This window comes from Capra hircus, chromosome 29 (assembly GCF_001704415.2).
Source record: "Capra hircus breed San Clemente chromosome 29, ASM170441v1, whole genome shotgun sequence".
NCBI lineage: Eukaryota > Metazoa > Chordata > Mammalia > Artiodactyla > Bovidae > Capra > Capra hircus.
This window is the reverse complement of record NC_030836.1, coordinates 43,617,537-43,641,657: the sequence shown is the minus strand read 5'-3', so window position 1 is coordinate 43,641,657 and position 24,121 is coordinate 43,617,537. Positions and strand designations below refer to the sequence as shown.

Genomic DNA, 24,121 nt, shown 5'->3' with positions numbered 1-24,121 from the left:
CTCCCAGCAAGAATACTGGGGTGGGTAGCAGGGGACTATAGTTGTCAATGCCCTGCTCATGACAGGCATCACTGATCAATTATGGCATGGCAGACATTGTTAATCAATTGCAGTGTTCTTTTCTTTTTCTCTTTTTTGGCTGCTCATGAGTCTTGTAGGGATCTTAGTTCCCCAGCCAGGGATTGAACCCAGGCCACGGCAGTGAAAGTGCTGCATCCAAAGCACTGGACCACCAGGGAATTCCTGACAGTGTTCTTTTCTAATAAGCTCAGAGACAGCTGTGAACTCCTCAACACATTATCTCTCAGGACACCATTATCTGTCAGAAGATGGAATCCACAGTATTTACCCACACCATCAGCCTTGAGCCCCTGAGACTCAGGCACAACCCCCAGATGCTCTGGTCAGCAGACCACAGGACTGACTCTTCACTGTATATCAGTTATGATGCTGTTCTTGGACAGGGATTAATGGCTGTACCATCGCCTGAACTGCTGTCCCTCCCAAGCATGGTCTGTCTTAGAGATACAGCAATCATACAGATTTGCCTGGGGCTTCAGGTTTTTTTTAGATCTTTAACAAAAGTTTTTATTAGATCTTTAACAAAAGTTTTTATTATGAAACATTTCGGGACTACCCCAAAGTGTGGTGGTGGTGGTCTACTCACTAAGTCGTATCTGACTCTTTGTGACCCCACAGACTGTAGCCCACCAGGCTCTCCTATCCATGGGATTTCCCAGGCAAGAATACTGGAATGGGTTGCCCTTTCCCTCTCCAGGACCCCAGAGTGTAGCTAATAATACTATAACAAGACAACTGTGTTCCCACAGCTGAAGCAATGATATGTCACAGACACACTGAAGTCTCTGCGGGTCCCCTTTAGTCCCTCTCCACCTCCACCCCCACCAAGCCACCACTCTCTGAATTTTGTGTTTCTGATTCTCATGCATATTTTTATACTTTTCCTACATAATTACATATCCTTATTATTCAGCATTTCAGAAATGGTGTCATTCAGATCTGGTTGCCACTTGTCATTTTCTTCCAAGTGGAAGGAATGAGCTTTTAGACATGATGATACACGCAGCTTTGACTCTTCCATCGCATCACAATTGTGAATATTTGTTGAGCCCTTGTTCTGCACCAGGCATGCTTTCAGGTGCCTTCACATACATCACCTTCACAACAAAATTATCTTTGTCCCCACTTAACAGATTTGAAAACAGAGGCACGGAAAGGTGAAATGATATACCCGAGTCACGTAGCTTGGGAGCTGTGCTCTTAACTGCTAGACGTCACTCTCTCTACTGCTGCGTGGTCTGTTGTATGAAAACACAGCCATTAGCCATCTGTTCGTCTATTTAAGAGCTGTTGCTTATTTTTGCAGACTTGTCTCAACATTATTAGTCTCACAGGGTTGGGGGAGGTGATTGTATTATCTTGCTTAGTCCCTACATCAAGCCTGTGAGCGGATATCTATATCATCTCCCTTTACAGATGAGGCAACTAAGGCTCAGAGAGGGTAAATCACCTTCTCAAAGCTGCACAGCTCCAACGAGCCAAAAGTGGGCTGTGAACCTGGCTCCTGCAATTGTGGAGCCCAGGGATGCCCCCACATCCCTGGTGAGCCCTCGGTGCCCCACTGGCTTCTCCTCTTGGCTCTGTCTCTGGCGGCCTGCCCGCCCTCTCCTACAACAGCCTCCCCACACCTGGCCTTCAGCCCCCCTCCTCTGGCCACACTCCACCATCCTCATCCCAGAAAAGGGGCCCAACCGGAAGGCCCGTTTGTGTTAGGAAATTCCAGCCACGTGAGCCAAGCCGAGCCTGGGATTCTGAGCAGCCGGTGGCTTTAGGAGAAACTGAAACTTGCCTTGTTGGGGGCGGAGTGGTCACCGGGGATTTAAAGAGCTGCCACTTCCTTGGGCCCCAAGAGGGCACTGGGAGGTCACAGCAGCTGAGGGACGCCCCACCGGTGTGAGCCCGTGTTCTCCTCCCCACCATGCACCTCTGCGGGGGCGATGGGCCTCTGACCAGGACGGTGAGTGCAGGGGAGCAGGTTCAGGGGCTAAGAAGGGGAATATGCCCCAGGGTGCCGGGGCCGGCTCTGTTCGCAGGGGCTGGGGAGTGGAGGCCTCACACACCCGTCTCTGGGCCTCAGTCTCCTTAGGGGTTTGGCTTGAGGGCTTTCCTGCTCTGACATTGCAGATCCAGGCTTCAGTTTAGAACTTGGCCTCTGATTACAGCTCTCTCCTCACCTACCTGTCCTACGCTGCCATTACAGGAGCCTCCTCTTTCCTCCCCGAGCTTTCTGGCCACAGCTCCACTGGAGGCCTTGCCTCTAGTCCAGAACCCAAGTACCAGAGGCTCAGGCCCTTCTCTTATGGCGGGTCTTTCCCCTCCAGGCTCCAGTCTCTCAGTCCCCCAGCACCTGCAAGGGGCCTGCTGTGGCCAGGAACTTAGGAGTTGCAGAGTCCTCAGTGAGGGAGGCCAGGGACCTGCCTGAGGTCCCCACACTCAGAACACACCTCCCAGAGTGACCTGAGGGAGGGGGTTGTGGGGTCTCCAGTGTTCCCTCTTGTCTGATTTTCCAGAGTCCTGGGCGTGTGGGTTAACTATTCATCTAAGCTCATGAACCCCAGTGAAGGGGGAGAGTCACAGCTGTCACCCTCTGCGTCCGCTCTTCTGTCAGAAGAGACTCATTCTCTCATTCTAGGCTGCTGGCCCACTAGAATGCAAGTAGCTTGAGGGCAGGAAGTACTGCCTCTTATGTTTGCTGCTGCGTCCCCTCAGCTCAGTGCATGGCACATAGTAGGTGTGCAAATATTTGTGGGATAAATGAATATCAGCTTTGGGCCTGAGCTGGGCAGGGGAACACAGAGTAGAATCGGAACCACCCCCCCTCTCGTCCTCACAGAAGGAGCTCAGGCTAGAGAAATCAACGCCTTAACGGTGGAAACAGTAGTGATTAGAACAACAGCGACTTTTATTAACCCCTGCCAGCTTTCCAGCCCGTGAGGAAGGCACCAGTGCCTCCATTTGGGGCAGATCAGGCAATGGGGCTCAGGGAAGTGAGTGATCTACCCAGAGCAACACGGTGCATAAGGAGCCTGTAGGTGTGAAGCGGGTTCTGTCTGGGGCATGTGCTGCCCCGTCATGAGCTGTGAGTGGTATGTATGTGAGGCTGGCATTCCACCGAGCTGTGCTGTGTCTTTGATGGGGTGTGTGGAAACCGATGGAGCCAGAGAGGGCTTCTGGCGGAAAGGGGACCCTCGGGGACTTGATTCAAGAAGAATATGGCTGAGACTTCCTTGGTGGTTCAGTGGTTAAGTCTCCAGGCTTCCAATTTAAGGGTCACGGGTTTGAACCCTGGCGGCTCCCTCTGCCTTTAGACAGCATCCCAGCTAGACCCTCACTCCTTGCTGGGTGTTTGGCTCAAATGTCACTGCTTCAGTAGGACAAGGTCTTTCCAAACACCTGAGCTAAGCTAAGATGCCACAGGCCGCATGGCGCTGACCCCTCAAAAGAGAAGGGAATGGCTTTACAGCTAGCCCGCTCCTATCGGGCCCCTACAGGACGCTGAGGAGCATCAGAGGCAGCTGAGGAAGAAAGAGAAGAACCGGGCGGCCGCCCAGAGAAGCCGGCAGAAGCACACGAGCAAGGCGGATGCCCTGCACCAGGTGGGGACGCCTCCCTTCCCATCCCCGATATCACTCACCCGGGCTGGCCACCTCTTCTCTGTCCAACTAATCAGCAGTTCCCCTGCACTGCTGTAGGTGCCAGGGGCCCTGAACCTGGGGAGAGAGAGGGCTCTGCAGCTGAGATTCAGAAATTCCTGAGTGCTGAGCGGAAATTGTGTGCCAGATACATGCTGGGCTCCAGGGGCATGACAGTGCATTCTCAGCCCAGGCCTGCCCTCAAGGCGCCCCCAGTCTAGAGGGAGGAGACAAGAAGTGGAGGGAAACAGGGAGAACCTGGCCCGGTGACCAGGTGAGGCCTTCATCCAAAGGTAGGTCCCTGAGCCCTGCCCACCCAGAACCCACCTCAGAGGTGCTGCACTGCGGTGATCACCCTGCCTGTCAGGGTTCTGATGTGAGTGGCCAAGACCGTCTGCGAGAAACTGGTTCAGGGTTAAGATGGGCTGGCTTTAGAGTCCCAGCTGCTGCATTCCATAGCTGCAGGTCTTTTCCTTCACTGAGCTTCGCTGTCCTCATCCAAAAATCCCTGCCCCGTGGCAGGATCCTTGTGAAGACTAAAGGAGGCCAAGGAGCCTGGTGGGGTGGAGGGTGGGGAGGCTCTACTCACACTTGCCTCTTCACCTTGGATGGTAACCTGACCTCAGATGCTAACCTGACCTTGGGGTTTCCCTTCTTCCTCTGTGCAGAAAGGACACACTTCGGGGGGACCGTTAAGAGCTGGGTTCAGGACCTGGCCTTTGGTTGGGCTGCATATGCGATAGTCCTTACTGCAATGAGTAAACTTCAGAGCCCTCCACACCCAAAGGTCCTACACTCTCTGCGACCCCACCCCCATTGTCCACCTTCCCCTCCCAACATCCTGCACCTCGTTCTCTGTGTTCCTTCCCTGATGGAGCATGTCCAGCCTCACGGGCTCCCCTGGCTGCTCCCTCTATCTTCAAACAGCAGCCCAGCTAGATCTTCACTCCTTGCTGGGTGTTTGGCTCAAATGTCACCGCCTCAAAAGGAGGAGGTCTTTCTAAACATCTGAGCTAAATAGACCTCACCTATTACTCTGCTTTATTTTTCTGGTTAACACTGACCTTGCATCACAAGTCTAGATGTTGACCATTGCTTGTCTTCCTCACCAGACTGTAAGCACCCTGAAGGCAGGGAACTCTTCTGCTGCCTACTGTCTCCCCATCACCTGGACCAGTGCCTGGCAGATAGAAGGAACTCAGTATTTCTCTCTGGAGTGAACAATAGAGTCAAAATAAAGTGGGAACTCATAGGTAGGAACAACATACAGATAGTTGGGTCAAGGTGATACAGAAATGAAGTCTGAGCTGGTTTTGAAGGATGAATAGGAGTTTTCCAAATGAAGGTAAGAAAAAGCATTGCAGGCAAATGAAATAGGGCTGGCATGAGCTTAAGAGAGTAGCACCCTGTACAATGCATGCGAACGAGGACTGATGCCCAGGATGGCATGCCTGGAGGCAGCTGAGACTTCATGAGCTCATTTATTCCTTCCTTCCAGAAATGCCTACTGAGTATCTCTCATGCGGCAAGCACAGTTCTAAGCACTGGAGATACAGCTGTGAACACAGCAGAGAAAAGTCCAGTTCACCCTCCTCAAGGCTCATATTTTCACGGGGGAGCCAGATAGACAAATAAATGACCTATGAGGCATTTGGGATACCAGATAGTGATAAGTGTCCTAGGAAGGATTAAAGCAGGGAACAGGGAAGGGAGTGGGACATGCGGGGTGATGGAAACCTAACTAGGGAAGCCCTCCTGGAGGAGGTGACAGTTGAGCAACCTGAGGGTGGTAAATGAATGAATAAGTGACCCAGTTTCTGGAGGTGTATTGATGCCTTTGGAGAATTTAGGTAAAGAGTGACCTAATGACATGTTTTTAAAGTGTCTTTCCACCTTCCACAGCAGAAACCAGCTTGGGAGGGGGGCTGTGGGTGGCTCTGAGGCCTGTTAGAACTTTGAGTCCATGGCTTAAGCAACATTTTAATATAAAACACCCTTGCAGCTTCTTCTTTTAGAAAATGTCCGTAAAAGGCAGGGCAAGGGGCTCAAAGGAAGTCACTGAGCCTGCTGCTGCTGCTGCTAAGTCGCTTCAGTCATGTCCGACTCTGTGCGACCTCATAGATGGCAGTCCACCAGGCTCCCCCGTCCCTGGGATTCTCCAGGCAAGAACACTGGAGTGGGTTGCCATTTCCTTCTCCAATGCATGAAAGTGAAAAGTGAAAACGAAGTCGCTCAGTTGTGTCTGACTCTTCGCGACCCCATGGACTGCAGCCCACCAGGCTCCTCCGTCCATGGGATTCTCCAGGCAAGAGAACTGGAGTGGGGTGCCACTGCCTTCTCCGAGTCTGATAAGCTGTGGAAATAAAGTTACTTCTGCATTTTCCACCACTGTTGCCATCATACTAATAAATGATTGTTTAGAACTTCACACTGATTACTGTCCCACCGGGTTCCCACCCAGCGCTCAGCAGAACAGAACCTAAATGCTGAAGAGAGCACACCTGTGCTGCCAACCTGTAAACCGTGAGCCTGGACTCTGCCCACAGTGCCTCGGTGGGCAAGTGCTGGATGTCGAGGAGGTCTGGCAATGGCACTGGGCAGCCTAGAAGTGTCCAGGACAGAGGGCATCTAAGTTGTCACAAGAAGGCCATGTCAGGATTAGACCGGGGAAGCGGGGCTGGAATTGTCCAGGCAGAGGAGACTGCAAGTGTGGCGAGGAAGCAGAGTCCATTTGAGGAACAGGAAGTGGGGGCATCAGGAGCAGCTGGAGAAATGAAACTGGGAGTGTGAGCTGAGGCCACCACACGTGGGGAGTCCTGGGAGACGTTAAAGGGCTTTAATGTCCCATTGGCACTGCAGCCAGCGAAGGTCTCCTCTGGGCCAAGAGATCAGGCAGTTTGAGAGGCGCACCACTTAGGAGGCTGGTGGAGCTCCCGGGTGAGCGGAGATCCCAGGCACCTGGCACTGGGGAGAGAGAGCAGACAGGTCTGAGGTGGTGGTCATGAATGTCTGGCCAGAGAGCAGCCAAAAGGGCATTGAGGTGGCAGCGGTATCTTTCCTTCTAAATTGAGGACCCTGGGGCATTGGGAACTAGGGCTCAAGCTGGGCCTCTGATTCTGGCTGACATAACCCTCCCCATCTATATCTGCTTCTCCCCCCAGCAGCATGAGTCACTGGAGAAGCAGAACCACGCCCTGCGGAAGGAGATCCAGGCCCTTCAGGCTGAGCTGGCCTGGTGGACTCAGGCCCTGCACGTGCATGAGCGCCTGTGCCCGCTGGACTGTGCCTCCTGCTTGGCTCCGGGGGCCGCTGGCTGCTGGGGCCAGGCCGAGCGGCCCCCAGGCTCCGTGCCCCACGGACAACGTGGCTGCCAGGAGCAGCTGGGCCTGTTCCGGACCCCAGCCTCTTCTCCCTCGGCTCCGCAACCCTCTCCAGACCCGCAGCCTCGTGGGTCCCTCAGCCTCCTCCTGTCCCCTCTGCCCTCCCTGTCCCTTGGTCCCGCTGCAGTCACTGCATCTCCTGCACGACAGTCACCCAGCCCTGCCCAGTCCGCCTCCCCTGCTGGCTCTGGCCTGCTGAGACCTTCCTCCAAGCTCAACACCCTCCTGCCCAGCCCCACAGCCCAACCTGCCCCTCTAGAGTTCCTCAGGCTGGAGCACCCCACCAGGGGGAAGCCAGGGTCCACACCCCACAGCCCCTCAGCTGCTCCGGGGCTGGGGTCTCTGCAGGGCAGGGAGCATAAGCCAGCTTCCTCAGCAGCAGATTGGCAAGGGCTGGGCGTGGATCCCAGCCCCCACCCCCTCCTGGACTTCCCTCTGCTCTCTTCTGCTCAAGTCCACTTCTAACCTGGCCCCCAGAACTGGGCTAGCCCCTTCCTCGGACCCAGGAAGCAGCCTCGGCGCACAGGCATCTCCTGTTGCTGCTGAGGGCTGCCTTTCTTGGCTGACCAGCTAACTAGGAGTGGAAAGGACACAGAGGCTCAGGGAAGCCAAGTGACTTGTCCAAGGTCACATAGCCTTTCTTGGGACCCGAATCATCACAATCTGCTCCTCCTTCTCCTGGTGGGATCCTGGCCCAGGCACCCTAGGGGCTGGGGTCCTAGAAACCTAGAGCCGGCCTGAGAGGTTTAAGTGCTGGGAGTGGGCAGGGACTCTCCCTTTTGCTCTGTGATTCCCAGGGCCACAAAGCCCTGTAATTTCTGAAAGTTTGCCCTTACTGGGGCTGGTCCAGAGTCCAAACCCTGGTGGGGAAGGGCCAAGCAGGAGCCCAGAAGAGAATCCTTTAGGCTCCTAGTAGTTTTTTCAATGCCAAAGAGCTGAACCTGTGGGTTGGAGTTGTGGACAAGCCTGAAGCAGTCCCCTCTGGGATTTCTACACGCTGAGGGTCCATAGCCACATGGTGACCTTGGATTCTGAAGGGTCAGCTCACCAAGCTATTCCCAAATAGTTCCCTACCTCTCCCTTCCTCCCAGGGCCATGGTGAATGGACTTCTGAGAGCATTCACGTCCTGCACAAAAGGCAGGTAGAAATAATGAGGGAAGGAGCAGGTGCAAACTTAGGTTTGAGCAAGTGCTGGACTTGAACCTTTTGCTTTGTGATTCCCTGCTTCCCAGGTGGTGATAGTGGTAAAGAACTTGCCTGCCAACGCAGGAGACGTAAGAGATGCAGGTTCCATCCCTAGGTTGGGAAGATCCCCTGGAGGAGGGCATGGCAACCCACTCCTGTATTCTTGCCTGGAGAATCCCCATGGACAGAGGAGCCTGCCAGGCTACAGTCCATGGGGTGGCAAAGAGTTGGACATGACTGAACGACTTAGCACTTAGCATGCAGTGAGACCTGTGTCTTCTTCAGTACTGTCCTCATCCCTGTGCAGCTCACAGACTCCCATTACCCTCCAGCCCCTCTGAGCAATGCCCCTGTTGCTCTTTGGCCTGATGGAGCAGGGGCCTGGGACCAGATAGGAGTGCAGTTGCAGCACCTGCTTGGGGATGGGGGTGGAAGTAGGGGATGGTGGGTTCTCATTCAGACTGAAGACAAACACTGTAAGGGGAGAGAGATGAGAAGCTCCAGCTCTTCACCCAGATTTACACACGTAAGCAGACACTAGGCTAGTATGTGACACACTCCAGGAAATGCTGAGCACATGGTACCTATGTTATGGTAAATAAAGTGTTTTCCAATTCTTTCTGCTTTAGTTAGTTGTTTAAAATTCTGACTGTACTTTGTACTATTGAAACCAAAAGACCTTTGAAAGAAAAGAGCATGGTTTAGAATCTTAGGTGGGCAATCCCTCATGGACCTCTTAATCCAACCTCCCTTCCCATTTTGTAGATGAGGAGATTGAGGCCTTAAGATGGGTTGGACTTGCTCAGAGTCATGCAGGAAGAGGAGGTGTCGTGGCCACAGGATTGTGGATGGCTACAGAGCAGGAGTCACCAGCAGGTTCAGGGAGAACAGACTGGTGGGAGGGAAGCCAAGACACTGTTGGTTGGAGGCTGGCTTGAGTCTGGGACAAGAGTCGATATGACGTATGGTGCTCGAGGACTCGTTGGGTGATGAGGACACTGTGGCCTGGCTTGTGTCTGTATAACCTAAAATTTGTCAGGCACTCTCTGTGTAACTTGGGTTAACTCGCTGATGCCTCTAATAACTCTGGAAAGTAGATATAATTATTACCCCATTGTTTGGAAGGGGAAACCAAGGCCCATGGGTGTAAAGGTCACATAGCTAGGAAATGGTATAGGCTTGATGTAACTCAGGAGCACTTAACTACAGGTGATTCTGCCTTCTACCTTCCTGGAACTTTCCCTGTAGGCCCTGAATAAAGGGGCTGAAACATGCCCATAGACATGACCCAAGAAGGTAAAATCCTACCTTAAGCTCAAAATAAGAGAGGGGAGTGACTTAATTAATGTTGGTACACTCATACCCCAGAAGAGATGGTAAGAACAAAGAATGCTTTGAAGAATATTTAATGAGGTGAGAAAATGCTCACAACATATCAAGCAGAAAAAATAGAATGTGCAACTGTCACTATAGTTTTATATTATGTTTGTTTAAAAATATAAACAGAATCAAAGGAGTGGGAGGAGGTGCTGTAGATTCTTGAGGCATATGAGCTAATATCTGTGAATTCCCGAATTGTAAACAGCCACCACTGTGGCAGAAGGCTTTCACATGGTTGAATATATCCTAGAAATCTATATCTGGGTGTGTCTATTGCTGCATAAAAAATTATTCCAAAACCCAGTGGTTGAATCAACAAACATTTATCATCTTAAAATTCCCGTAGAGTGGGAATCTGGGCACAGCTTAGCGGCTCAGGGTTTCTCACAGGCGTCAATCAAAGTGTTGCCCAAGGACTTTTCCAGTGGCCCAGTGGTTAAGACTTCACCTCCCAATGCAGGAGGGTCAAGTTCCATCCCTGTTCAGGGACCTAAGATCCTGCATGCCTTGGGGCCAAAAAGAAAAAAATAAACACGAAACAGAAGCAATATTGTAACAAATTCAATTAAGTCTTTAAAAATGGTCCACACAAACAACAACAAAAACCCAAGCAAATGAAACAAAACAAAACAAAACAAAAAACAGCCCCCAAATCTCAAAGTGTTGGCTGGAGCTGCAATCTTCCGAAGGCTCAACTGGGGGATCTGCTCCCAAGCTCACATGTATGGCTGCCTGTGGGCCCCAGAAGGTCCACTCCCAAGCTTATTCACCAGGTCATTGGCAGAACTGAGTTCCTGGAGGGCTGCTGGACTGAGGACCTCAGGTTCTTACAGGCTGTTGGGTGCAGGTATTATCTCCTTGCCGTGTGGGCCTCTCCATAGGGCTGTTGGACATGGCAGCTGGCTTCGCTCAGAACAAGCAAGCTGGAAAGTGAAAAAGGTGAGCGATCAGAAGCCACAGTCTTTGTGTAATTTCAGAAATGACTTCCTGTCAGTTTTACTATACTCTGTTGAGTAGAGGCAAGTTACTAGATCCAGCCCACACTCAAGAGGAGAGGATGTCACAAAGGCATAAAAACCAGAAGGTGGGGCCTTCCCTGGTGGTTCCGTGGATGAGAATCTGCCTGCCAGTGCAGGGGACACGGGTTCGATCCCTGGCCCAGGAAGATTCCACATGCTGTGGAGCAACTAAGCCCGTGTGCCACAGCCCCTGAGCCTGTACTCTTAGAGCCTGCGCTCTACAAGAGAAGCCACTGCAAGGAGAATTCTGTGCACTTCAGTGAAGAGGAGCCCCCATTTGCCAGAACTAGAGAAAGTCCGCGTGCAGCAACGAAGACCCACTGCAGCCAAAAACAGACAAACAAAAACAAAAACGCAGAAGGCAGGGTCATTGGGAGAATATTCGTTTTAGAGGTTGCTCATCACGCTGGGTGAGAACTAGTACTTTCTTGGATACCTTCTCTTTCCTTTTATCATCAGCACTAACCCACTCCAGTGTTCTTGCCTGGAGAATCCCAGGGACGGCGGAGCCTGGTGGGCTGCCGTCTATGGGGTCGCACAGAGTCAGACACGACGGAAGCGACTTAGCAGCAGCAGCACTAGCAGCTGGCTTTCCTTGGGGAGACTATTTGTTTTTAGGAGGAAACAATTTTGACCCCTTGACGGCAGCGGTAATGCCCCCAGCAGTGGGCAGAGATAATCTGGTAGGCTGGAGGCTGTAGCAAGGCTAGAGATGCTCAGCCTCACGTTAGCCTTACAGCAAACACAATGCAGACACTCACTCCTCGAGAACGACCTTTGAAGTGACGCATAACAGTCAGTGCTGAAATAGCAAGTATGTGCAAGCCAAGAGTCTTCTACGCTTTGAAAAGTAATCACTCACTGGAGGACTGAATGTAAACTCAATAAAAATTCTTCCAGCTGTTTTATTTTTTTCTGATATTCACCTCTATACAGAGTTGAATGGGCTTCCCTAATGGCTCAGCAGGTAAAGAATCTGCCTGCAATGCAGGAGACGCGGGTTAGATCCCCAGATCAGGAAGAACCCCTGGAGGATGGCGTGGCAACCCACTCCAGTATTCTTGCTTGGAGAATCCCATGGACAGAGGAGCCCTGTGGGGTACAGTCCATGGGGTTGCAAAGTCAGACACGACTGAAGTGACCAAGCACAGCACAAAACACAGTGAGCTGAATGGTAGCACTTGAAAAGATAAGTCCACCTAGAACCTGCAAATGTGCCCTTAGGGTTTTGCAGATATAATTGAATTAATAATCTCAAGATGAAATGATCTTAAATTGTCCAGGTGGGCCCTAAATGCAAAGACGAATAAGAGGAGACCACTGTAACAGGAAGAGAAGACAAAGAAGAAGGTCATATGAAGACAGAGGCAGAGATTGGAGTCAGGTAGCCCCCAACCAGGAAACACGTGGAGTCACCAGAAGCTGGAAGAGGCCCAGAAGGCTTCTCCCCGTGGAACTTCAGAAGGAGCTGGGAGAGCTGTGGGGAGGCTGTTGCTGTCTTCCAGGTAAGTGGTGTTGATGACCACAGCCAGGGGGGTAGCAGGGAGGTGGTAAGGTGAGGTCTGATTCAGGGTGTGCTTTACAGGTAGGGATGATGGGACGTGCTCATGGATTGGGCATGGGGAAAGGGAGGACAGAAGGATGACGCTGCAGCTTGAGACCTGAGCTACAGGTGGTTGGTAGTTCCGAAGACCAAGAAAGATTGGGAGAGGAGCAGTTTGGAGTGGATATGTTCGGGAAGGGAGACCAGGAGACCTGTTTTGGCCTTGTCAAGTTTGAGATGCCTACTTGTCTTCTAACTGAATAGAAAACAGTTTGGCAATTAGGGGAAAGGTCAAAACTAGGTGTATAGGGAATTCCCTGGCAGTCCAGTGGTTAGGACTCTGGACTTACACTGCTGAGGGCCTGAGTTTGATCCATGGCTGGGGAACTAAGATCCTACAAGCCACAAAGCACAGCTGAAAAAAAAAAAAAAAGACTGAGCATATAAATTTGGAAGCCAGCAGTATAAAGGTGTGTGGGTGGACATGTTGGGGACCAGATGAAATAATCTATGAAGGCCCTTGCCACTATGCCTCTATGAGGGCCTCCTCTTCTCAGGCCCCAGAGCCCTCTCAGCCTGGCACTCCTTCCCTCCTGCATGCCCAGAATCTGCCCCTAACCTTCCTCATCAAATGCTTCATTCTCCAGGAAGCCTCATATGACCTTCCAAGATAAAAAATGACCCCTCAGGCTCCTTGTCACACTCATGTGCCTTTCACCAGCATCTATCATTTTCCTTCTTGTGTGACTGACTGTGCCTTCCTATCTTTTTAGCTCCCTCAGTGGCAGCAACCAGTCAGGTCCATCATGAGTACATTTAAACAGCAGGAGGTAGTAAAGCATGATGGTTACAGAGTTTGAGCTCCAGGGCCAGACAGGACTGGGTTCACATTCCAGCTCCACAACCGGCTCCACATGTCTTCAAGCCTCAGCTTTCTTATCTGAAAAATGGGAATTGAAAAAAGTACCCGCCCGCAATCCACCCAATGTATATGTGTGTATGTGAATACATATCCACGCGTGCATATACGTGCTGTTGCTCAGCCATGTCTGACTCTTGGTGACCCCACGGACTGTAGCCCGCCAGGCTCCTCGGTCCACGGGATTATCCTGGCAAGAATACTGGAGTGAGTTGCCATTTCCTCCTCCAGGGGATCTTCACGACCCAGGGATGGAGCCTGTGGCTCCTGTGGCTTCTCTGGCTCCTGTGTTAGCAGGTGGATTCTTTACCACTGAGCCATCTGGGAAGCCCATACATATTTATATATACATGTAAATGTAATATACATTATATATACTAGGAAAGCACATGTTTACCAAAAGACATAAATGAGAGATTTTATATCAGCAATATTTATAATGGTAGAAAACTGGAAACAATCAAAAGGCCCCATCAAGAGTATACCCAATAAATTGTGGAATCTTTTATACTAGATAATGCTGCACAGTAACAGGGATGAACAAACAATCAACACAACTATCTGGAATAGTGTGAATAAGCTTCACAAACATAATTCTGGGCCACAGAAGCCAGAGAAAGAAGGGAAGACAATCTGTATGATCCATTTATCTAAAGTTAAAAAGTAGAAGACCATTAATCTATGTTGTTAAAAGTCAGGGTAGTGGTCACAGTTGGAGGACAGCCCCTGGAAGAGGACCGGGGGCCTTCGTGGTGGGGGGCTGACAATGTTCTGTTTCTTGATCTTTGTGGTAGTTACATGAATGTATTCACTGTATGAGACACTGAACGGTGTGTTTTTGATTTGTGCTCTTTCCTGTTATGTCTGATGTGCTTCAACAGAAAGAGGGTGGGGGGCTTCTCTGGTGGCTCAATGGTGAAGAATCCATCTGCCAGTGCAGGAGACATGGGTTGAACCCCTGATCTGGGACAATCCCATATGCCACAGAGCGACTAAGCCTGTGCGCCACGGCTACTGAGTCCGAGCTCTAGAGCCCACGAGCCGCAGCGACTGAAGCCTGAGTGTCCCAGAGCTCGTGCTCTGCAACAGGAGAAGCCACCGCAGTGGGAAGCCTGTGCCCCGCAACTAGAGGGCAGCCCCCAGCTGCCGCAACCAGAGAAAAGCCCGGGCAGCAGCGAAGATCCGGCACAGCCAAAAACAAATGAAATTACATATTCGAAAAAAAGAGGGTGGCTATAAGGAGCACATCACAGGCCCTGGCACACAGTCCATGATAGACAAGTTACCATGAAGTGAAAGTGAAAGTCGTGTCCGACTCTTTGCGACCCCGCGGACTATACAGCCCATGGAATTCTCCAGGCCAGAACACTGGAGTGGGTAGCCTTTCCTTTCTCCAGGGGATCTTCCCAACCCAGGGATCAAACCCAGGTCTCCTGCATGGCAGGTGGATTCTTTACCAGCTGAGCCACAAGGAAAGCCCAAGTTACCACCAAGAAATGAATGAAAGAACCATGCCTTGTCCTCAGGTGAAACCATTAACAATCAGAACCATGGACAGATCAGAGTCTGCATTCAAGGATGGTTGGAGGAAAAGGAAGAGCTCTCTGGTCTGACACTGGGGACTCCAGGCAGAAGAGAAGCTAAGACCTTTCCTCTGAGACAGTAGTTCCATGCCTTCCAAAGGACACTCTTATCATGCAGAAAGGAGAACATTCCTAGGGGACCATGGATATCTGTGTGTGTGTTCATGCAGAATTTTATCCCATTTTGAAAGGTCTTCAGTCTCTTGTTTTTCTAAGCCAGTGAATGCCGAAATCTCCCTAGAGAGGCCAGTCCTGGATCCAGGACATCCCCAGCTTGCTCAGGCTCTTGCAGGCTTTTCTCACTCTCTTGGGCTTGTATTTATCTAGTTAGTGGAGAAAGGGAAGACTCTAGGCAGGATAAAAATAACCCAGGACAGATCTTTCAGTCATGCCCAAGCTCCAGGAAGCAAGGCATATTTTGTATCAATTTAATGAGCTGTTTCATCTGGTAGAGATTTCCCTGTTACTGGGAGTATCCACACAGAGGCTGCACAAAAACCTGCCAGGATACTGCATGGAGGATTCCTACAACACGAAAAACTTGCCCAGGTGACTGCCAAGGGCACGCCAAGTCTAAAATTCTGTTGCTTAATTCAACACAAAATTTCCTTGAATGCATGAATTGCTTCTCTCTGCACTGCCCCTCTTGCAAGTATGTTTCCTTTTCCCTAAGCCTTAAAATATTGCATGCTCCATAGGAAATCTGAAAAGCAAGAGGGGAAATTTTCTATACCATTCACTGAATACTACTCAGCAATAAAAAGAAATGAATTATAGATGCACGAACCAGGGTGGATGGATCTCAAGGGCATTATGCTGAGTGGAAAAAGTTGATCTCAAAAGACCACCTACTGTAAGATTCCACTATATAACATTTTCAAAATGACAAAATTATAGAAGTGGAAAACAGATCAGTGGTAGTAAAGGGTTAGGGATGGTAGATGGAAGGGTTGGGGTGACTATAAAGGGTGGCATCTTTGGGGTATGGAACAATTCTGTATCTTCCATGTGGTGAATACACAAAACTACACATGTGATAAAAAAGATACAGACTTATACACACACTTTATAGCAATGACGATTTTCTGATTTTGATACTGTACTAAGTCATGTAAAGGGCTTCCCTGGTGACTCAGACAGTAAAGAATCCGCCTACAGTGCAGGAGACCTGGGTTCCATCCCTGGGTTGGGAAGGTCCCCTGGAGAAGGTTATGGCAACCCACTCCAGTATTCTTGCCTGGAGAATCCCCATGGACAGAAGAGCCCGATGGGGTACAGTCCATGGGGTCGAAAAGAGTCAGACACAACTGAGTGACTAAGCACATCACATAAGTCTTGTATGGACCTTTCTGGACTGCCTTTGTAATTTCTTGTGACTGTATAACTTTCAAAAAAATTTTTAAGAGCATAGCAATTTCCACCCTTAACATTTTAGCGTATTTCTTCAGTATGCTAAAATTCAAATTCAATTCAAAATATAAATTATTTTCCTCACATAGGATCATATTGTACATAAGTTTTATATCCTGAAATTTTCTCTTGAGAATATCATAGGCATTTTCTATGTCATTAACTACTCCACAAAACAATCACTTTAGTAGCTGTGTAACATGCCAATTTCATGGATATAACGTTCTTTACTTAACCACCCATCCTATGTGGAATGCTTGGGATGTCTCACATTTTTCACCACTATAGATTGCCTTGGGGCTTCCCTATAGCTCAGATGGTTAAGAATGCGCCTGCAGTGTAGGAGACTTAGGTTCGATTCCTGGGTCAGGAAGATCCCCTGGTGAAGGAAATGGCAACCGACTCCAGTATCCTGCCTGGAGAATCCCATGGACAGAGGAGCCTGGAGGCTACAGTCCATGGGGTTGCAGAATTGGACATGGCTAAGCGACTGAAACACAGACACACATAGATTGCCTCATGATGAATATCTTTGTGCAAAAATGGATACCTACACTTTGAGTTCTTTTCTTAGGTCAGGTTTCCAGAAGGGAGTTATTAAGTCAAAGGAAATACTTTAAATGGTCAATTTATCTTTATCATGGAATTCAGTTACCACATTGTGAGATCACTATGGAGAGGTCCAGACAAGGAAGAAATGAGGTCTCCTGCCAAAAGCAAGCAACAACTTGCAAGACCTATAAGTGAGCATTTTGGAAGCAGCATTTCCCGCCCCATTCCAACCTTCAGATGACTGTTGTTAAGTCATTAAGTTGTGTTAAGACTCTTTGTTGACCCCATGGACTGTAGTCTGCCAGGCTTCTCTGTCTATGGGATTTCCCAGGCACGAATACTGCAGTGGGTTGCCATTTCCTTCTCCAGGGGATCTTCCCAACCCAGGGATCGAATCCAGGTCTCCAGCATTGGCAGGCAGATTCTCTACTACTGAGCCCCCTGACTGTGACCCCACCTATACCCTAACTCCAACCTCATGAGAGACCTCAAGCCAAAACTCTCCAGCTAAGCCCCTCTTAGATTTCTGACCCATAGAAACTGTGTGAAATAATGTGTTTATCATTTTACTTATTTATTTATTTTTATTTAAAAACTTTTTGTGGCTGCACCCTGCAACCAGGCAAGGATGGAACCCATGGCCTCTGCAGTGGAAGCACAGAGTCCTAATCACTGGGCCACAGGGAAGTCCCAAGTGTTTATCATTTTAAGCCATTATGTTTTGAGAGAAATTATTATATGGCAACAGATAATTAATACAAGGACTCAGCTAAGTGATGGGGGAATCATATGGCAGGGTGAGAATTCTAGGCAAAGGGAACAAATATCATACAGAAAGGCAAAGAAACAAGAGAAAGGATCTTTGTGGGATGGACTAGACTAGGTCTTGAGAGACCCTAACCCAGCTGCAGAGCTGCCTCCTCCTCCCCTGGGTGCCCCATGGCACAAAGGGGCCTGATCTAGACAGAATATTACTCAGCAATTAAAAGGAGCTGTGGATTTAGGCAACAAAATGGATAAATCTCAAAAGCACTCTTCTGTGTGGAAGAAACTTTACACAAAATAGTATACACTATACACTCATTTATATGAAGTTCTAAAACAAGCGAACAATTTATAATGGAAAACAATTAGGGTGGTGGTAACCTCCAGGGTAAGAGTGGAAGTAGGGGCAGGGATTGACTGGGAAGGGGCATCAGGGAACTTTTTGGTACAGAGGAAACGTTCTGTATCTTGATAGCGTTTTGAGATACACAGGTGTATGCATTTGTCAGAACTCAGCAAATATATATAAAGATGTGGACATTTCATTTTACATAAATTGTACTAAAAAATACAAAGCTGTGGGGCCTCCCTTGTGGTCCAGTGCTTTAAGAATCTGCCTTCCAATACAAAGGACACAGCTTTGATCCCTGGTCAGGAAACTAAGATCCCACATGCCACGGGGCAACTGAGCTCATGCACTGAAATTAGAGAAAGCCCGGGCAGCAACGAAGATACAGCACAGCCTCATTTTTTTTTTTTTTAAAGAAAAAGCTTGTAACTCAGTGTTGATCTCTATTTAATGATACGTGTGATAAAGTGTTTAGGGGGAAATATGCTGAGGTATGCAACTTCTTTGGAATGCCTCAACAAATCATGGAATGATGGATGGACAGATGGATGATATATGATGAAGCAAGTACAATTAAATGGTAGCGATAGAGTCTAGGAGGTGGGTGTACAAGTTTTTTGAAATGTTTTGAAGATTTTCATGATACAATTATTTTTAATCAAGAACCACTTGGGATCCTCAGTACAAATGCAGAGTGCTAGCTGTGTGTAACTCTCTGGGCTGGGCCTGGGACCTAGAGTCTAGAACAAGCTCTTGGCATACTTGAACCTCCGGGGGCTCAGACTCCCAGCTAGGTCCAAACACAAATCCTTTCGAAAGAGCATTCTTCTGAAGAGGTCTCTGCAGCGTCTCTCTCACCTCCTTTCTGGGGTTCTCTGTTTCTGTCCAATGACAGCCACCACCTGCAGGAATCAGCTCTCATTACCAAATGCACAATGCCCTCCAAGATCTAAACTGAGCCCAGAGGTCTTCTGAAGCCTCTTTGAGGAGCCGTAACCCACCCTATCTCTTCCCTGAGCTCTGCAGGGCTCATACCCCGGTGGTCACTGGCTTCACAGCGACCTAACTGAAACACCCAACATGCAAAGAGAAAGCAACAACTGGCCAACCTGATACTAGTCTCCACCCTTAGGAGACCCCCTGCTCCCACCCCCAAGGCTACCTCTCTGAGTAGGGTCATATCTCCCTGTGGCCCTGGCAGGCCAATCTGTGGCCTCAAGCCTCCAAGGCTGAGGGCGGAGGACTGGCATCAGGCAGGTAATTGGCCTGGGAAGCCCAAAGGGAGGTGACAGAGACTCAGGGGAGGAGGGAACCCTAGGTGCTGCAGGAAGTGGAGCTGCTGATGAAGGGGCTCTGTCCCACCCTGGGGGAGGGAGAGGCGGAGCTGCAGAAGCCCAGAGAGCAGCAGCTGTTAAAGGAGACAGGACCCCGTTCTGAGCCTCTCAGGGGGAGCTGCAGGAGGTTGCGGGAACTCCCCTGCTCCTGGCACTCCTTCTCCCTACATCCCCAGTTTCTTCCCAAGTTAAGCTCAAGATTTATCCTGTCTTCTGGGGCTCCCTCACGGAACCACTCAGTGGGAGGGAAGCTAGTTAAGAAACCCATGTGACCAGGGCCTCCTCTGAAAAGTCCTATGGAGTCCCTGGGATAAAAAGACCAGGAAGGGGTACAGGAACCCCTAGCCGCAGCTCAAAGCAGGTGGGACAAGAGTCAGTACCAAAGAAATCCCCTGAAGGGCCAGATAGTCTGTCAGACGGTCGATCAACTGCAGCAGTAATGGCCCTTTGACAATGCCCCAGCACAGGACTTGGATGTGAGAAACACTTGAATTGTAACCGCAGCTACATCGAAGATTCTCTAAGTGTGGTCCCCGAGGCAGCACCAACTGTCTTCTGAGAATTTACTTTACAAGTTCAAGATATACATGCTCAGGCCTTTTCCCACTCCAGGCCTATAAATCAGAAATTGGGGGCTGGGGCTTCCTTGGTAGTCCAGTGGTCAAGAATCTGCCTGGCAATGCAGGGCACACAGTTTCGATCCCTGGTCCGGGAAGATCCCACAGGCCATGCAGCAACGACTGAGGCCACATGCAGCAGGACTGAAACCTAAGAAGCCCACAAAATTCACAACTTCAGAGTAGCTCCCGCTCTCTGCAACTAGAGAAACGCACCCAGCAACAAAGACCAGCACAGCCAGAAACAAATCAATAAGTAAATGTTAAAAAAGAAGAAGTTTGGGATTGGGCCCAGCAATCCTCAAGTACTCTAGGTGATTTCCAATGCAGGTTCAAGTTTGAGAACCTCTGGTATAATCTGATAGGCTCTGCACTGGCCTGTCCAGAAAACTTCCTTCATTCACAAGTCGATTCACATTGATCAAACATTTACTGCTGCTGCTAAGTCACTTCAGTCGTGTCCGACTCTGTGTGACCCCATAGACAGCAGCCCACCAGGCTCCCCCGTCCCTGGGATTCTCCAGGCAAGAACACTGGAGTGGGTTGCCATTTCCTTCTCCAATGCATGAAAGTGAAAAGCGAAAGGGAAGTCGCTCAGTCGTGTCGGACTCTTCGCGACCCCATGGACTGCGGCCTACCAGGCTCCTCTGTCCATGGGATTTTCCAGGCAAGAGTACTGGAGTGGGGTGCCATCGCCTTGTGCTAGACACCAGTCAAGCCTTACAAGGAGCCCAAAGTGGAGTAAACGAAAACTCCCACGTGCCAGGCAGACTGATCAGTATGTACAAGGCAGGAAAGAGAGCCCCAGGAAGGAGTAGATTTTTCTGGCTAAGGGATTAGAAAGGGCTTCACAGAGGAGGTGACCTTTGAGTTGGGCCTTGAAGGATGAGAGAATCAACAAGCAGAAAAGGAAAAGGCACCAGAAATATTCTTCTAAAACCTAAATCTAGCTTTTGTTTTGGGGGAGGGGGGCAAGTAGTTAATTTATTTCTTTACACATAACTGAAGTGATGTTACAGTACATAAGTTATTTACAACTGTGCAGTAATATCTTGCAGAATAAATTATCTAGAAGGCAGCAGAAGTACATCGTGAACTTGTATAAAACTGTACAAAGCTTAAAGGTACACTTTATGATTATTGGCTCTGTAGTGTTTCCAGTTTTGTTCTCAGAAAGAGAAACAAATGCCCAAGATTAAAGGAAAAAATATACAAACCATGTGGATTTGACTCCATTAAAAACACGTGTCCTGTCTCCGTGTCCCTGTGAGGCCACCGGCAGAGCCAGATCCTCGCTAAGCCTGGCATCCTCGTCAGCCCCGGTCTGAGGACCGAGCTTTGTGGTGACTGGACGGCAGGCAGCCTGCTGCTCTCCCTACCCTCTGACCAGAGGCTGCTGTTGCTGAGGGGTGGGCGCCTTAGTTTTACTCTCTCAGTTGATCAGAAATAGAACAGGGAATTTGAAGACTGCTGTCTATGCTGCAGCTCCCGAGATGCCCTCGCAGCTGCTAGAGAAGAGCCTGAGGCCATGGTGCCTGTGCCCGCGTCCCCAGCTCCCCGTCCCCAAATCTAGCTTTTAAAGGCATTTTGTTACTTTGGGGATAAATTTTAGTGCCTGAGCACAAGCTTCTTCATGGTCTCTCCCTTCCCTCCTTCACGGACCCCACCTCCTGCCACTCCACACCTCCACTTATATTTTTGAGTGAAACTGAACTTCTCACAGACAGGTACACGCAGCGTGCTAGTTCTTATTGCCAGGCCTTTGCTCACACTGTCTCTTCTTCCCAGAATGTCCCCTTCGTGGCTCTGAGGTCAATACGTCCCATCTCCAGGACTCATTTCAGGTAGCTCCTCCTCCAGAAAACCCTCCTAACTCCTGGCTTGTTAAGTATCATTCTCTAAGTCCCCCAAGGCCTGGAACACAGGTGCATCAGAGCCCTTACTACAATCTGCTTTATGTTAATCCCCGTTAGAAATGTGAATATTTTGTGAGCAGACGTCTTCAACTTTAGGACCTTGGGGCCCGGTGCACTGCCTGACATGATGTGGGCTTTCAATAAATATTTATATATTTAGTGAAGGAGAGAAAGAAGGGAGGAGAATGTTAAATAGGAGATCTAGGAAAAAAGCAATGGCAGGAGTTATGAAGAGTCTGACAGTGAGTACATGCCAAAGGCAAAGGCAGAGAATGTTCTTCTCCACAGAAAACCTGGAAGAGAGGAGACACAGCTTAGCAGCCAGGAATTTCTTGCCACCTGCTTGCTGGCTTGACAGATCTGGCGTAAGTGCTTTGAATCCAGTTGTCATCTGCTGAGCGTTGCTGTTAAAATGTTCCAGTTTGGCGGGCCAAGTGTGAATCTGCACATGTCTTCTTTAGCACTGTTAAGCTGGTGTCTGAATTAGGGTACAGGTTTATTAATTTCCCAGAAATTAAGGGCACATGAAAAGATGTTCAGTATCATTAGTCATTCAGTTCAGTTCAGCTCAGTTCAGTTGCTCAGTCGTGTCCAACTCTTTGCGACCCCATGAATCGCAGCACGCCAGACCTCCCTGTCCATCACCAACTCCTGGAGTTTACCCAAACTCACGTCCATTGAGTCGGTGATGCCATTCAGCCATCTCATCCGCGGTCGTCCCTTTCTTCAACTGCCCCAACCCCTCCCAGCATCAGGGTCTTTTCCAGTGAGTCAACTCTTCGCATGAGGTGGCTAAAGTACTGGAGTTTCAGCTTCAGCATCAGTCCTTCCAATGAACACCCAGGACTGATCTCCTTTAGGATGGACTGGTTGGATCTCCTTGCAGTCTAAGGGACTCTCAAGAGTCTTCTCCAACACCACATTTCAAAAGCATCAATTCTTCAGCGCTGAGCTTTCTTCACAGTCCAACTCTCACATCCATACATGACCACAGGAAAAACCATAACCTTGACTAGACGGACCTTTGTTGGCAATGTAATGTCTCTGCTTTTTAATATGCTATCTAGGTTGGTCATAACTTTCCTTCCAAGGAGTAAGCGTCTTTTAATTTCATTAGTCATTAGGAAAATGCAAATTAGATCTACAACTAGATACCATCAACATCTGTTCAGTTCAGTTCAGTTCAGTTCAGTTGCTCAGTCGTGTCCGACTCTTTGCGACCCCATGAATCACAGTACACCAGGCCTCCCTGTTCATCACCATCTCCCAGAGTTCACTCAGAGTCACGTCCATCGAGTCCGTGATGCCATCCAGCCATCTCATCCTTGGTCATCCCCTTCTCCTCCTGCCTCCCAATCCCTCCCAGCATCTGTTTTTTCCAATGAGTCAACTCTTCACATGAGGTGGCCAAAGTACTGGAGTTTCAGCTTTAGCATCATTCCTTCCAAAGAAATCCCAGCGCTGATCTCCTTCAGAATGGACTGGTTGGATCTCCTTGCAGTCCAAGGGACTCTCAAGAGTCTTCTCCAACACCACAGTTCAAAGGCATCCATTCTTTGGCACTCAGCCTTCTTCACAGTCCAACCCTCACATCCATACATGACCACAGGAAAAACCATAGCTTTGACTAGACAGACCTTAGTCGGCAAAGTAATGTCTCTGCTTTTGAATACACTATCTAGGTTGGTCATAACTTTTCTTCCAAGGAGTAAGCGTCTTTTAATTTCATGGCTGCAATCACCATCTGCAGTGATTCTGGAGCCCCCCAAAATAAAGTCTGACACTGTTTCCACTGTTTCCCCATCTATTTCCCATGAAGTGATGGGACCGGATGCCATGATCTTCGTTTTCTGAATGTTGAGCTTTAAGCCAACTTTTTCACTCTCCTCTTTCACTTTCATCAAGAGGCTTTTTAGTTCCTCTTCACTTTCTGCCATAAGGGTGGTGTCATCTGCATATCTGAGGTTATTGATATTTCTCCCGGCAATCTTGATTCCAGCTTGTGTTTCTTCCAGTCTAGTGTTTCTCATGATGTACTCTGCATATAAGTTAAATAAGCAGGGTGACAATATACAGCCTTGACGTACTCCTTTTTCTATTTGGAACCAGTCTGTTGTTCCATGTCCAGTTCTAACTGTTGCTTCCTGACCTGCATACAGATTTCTCAAGAGGCAGGTCAGGTGGTCTAGTATTCCCATCTCTTTCAGAATTTTCCACAGTTTGTTGTGATCCACACAGTCAAAGGCTTTGGCATATTCAATAAAGCAGAAATAGATGTTTTTCTGGAACTCTTTTGCTTTTTCCATGATCCAGCGGATGTTGACAATTTGATCTCTGGTTCCTCTGCCTTTTCTAAAACCAGCTTGAACATCAGGAAGTTCACGGTTCACGTACTGCTGAAGCCTGGCTTGGAGAATTTTGAGCATTACTTTACTAGCATGAGATGAGTGCAATT

General features: G+C 49.2%; 2 protein-coding genes across 3 annotated transcripts in view; both read left to right on the top strand.

The window, feature by feature from the left end:
• Window positions 1,884-8,896, top strand: BATF2 (basic leucine zipper ATF-like transcription factor 2). Of its 2 annotated transcripts, none has more exons than XM_013975955.2 (3): window positions 1,884-2,038; window positions 3,573-3,677; window positions 6,878-8,896. In XM_013975955.2, exons 1-3 carry the CDS (start codon window positions 2,000-2,002, stop codon window positions 7,556-7,558), a joined length of 825 nt encoding a protein of 274 aa, XP_013831409.1. In that variant the 5' UTR covers window positions 1,884-1,999; the 3' UTR covers window positions 7,559-8,896. The 2 variants fall into 2 exon arrangements, with proteins under 2 accessions (XP_013831409.1, XP_005699927.1); XM_005699870.3 differs by having other exon boundaries at window positions 6,875-8,896.
• Window positions 12,141-24,121, top strand: part of MAJIN (membrane anchored junction protein) — a 45,466-nt gene continuing 33,485 nt past the window's right edge. The window contains exon 1 of the transcript XR_001917522.1: window positions 12,141-12,183. The gene's annotated coding sequence lies outside the window, so the exon portion shown is untranslated. The remainder of the gene's footprint in view (window positions 12,184-24,121) is intronic.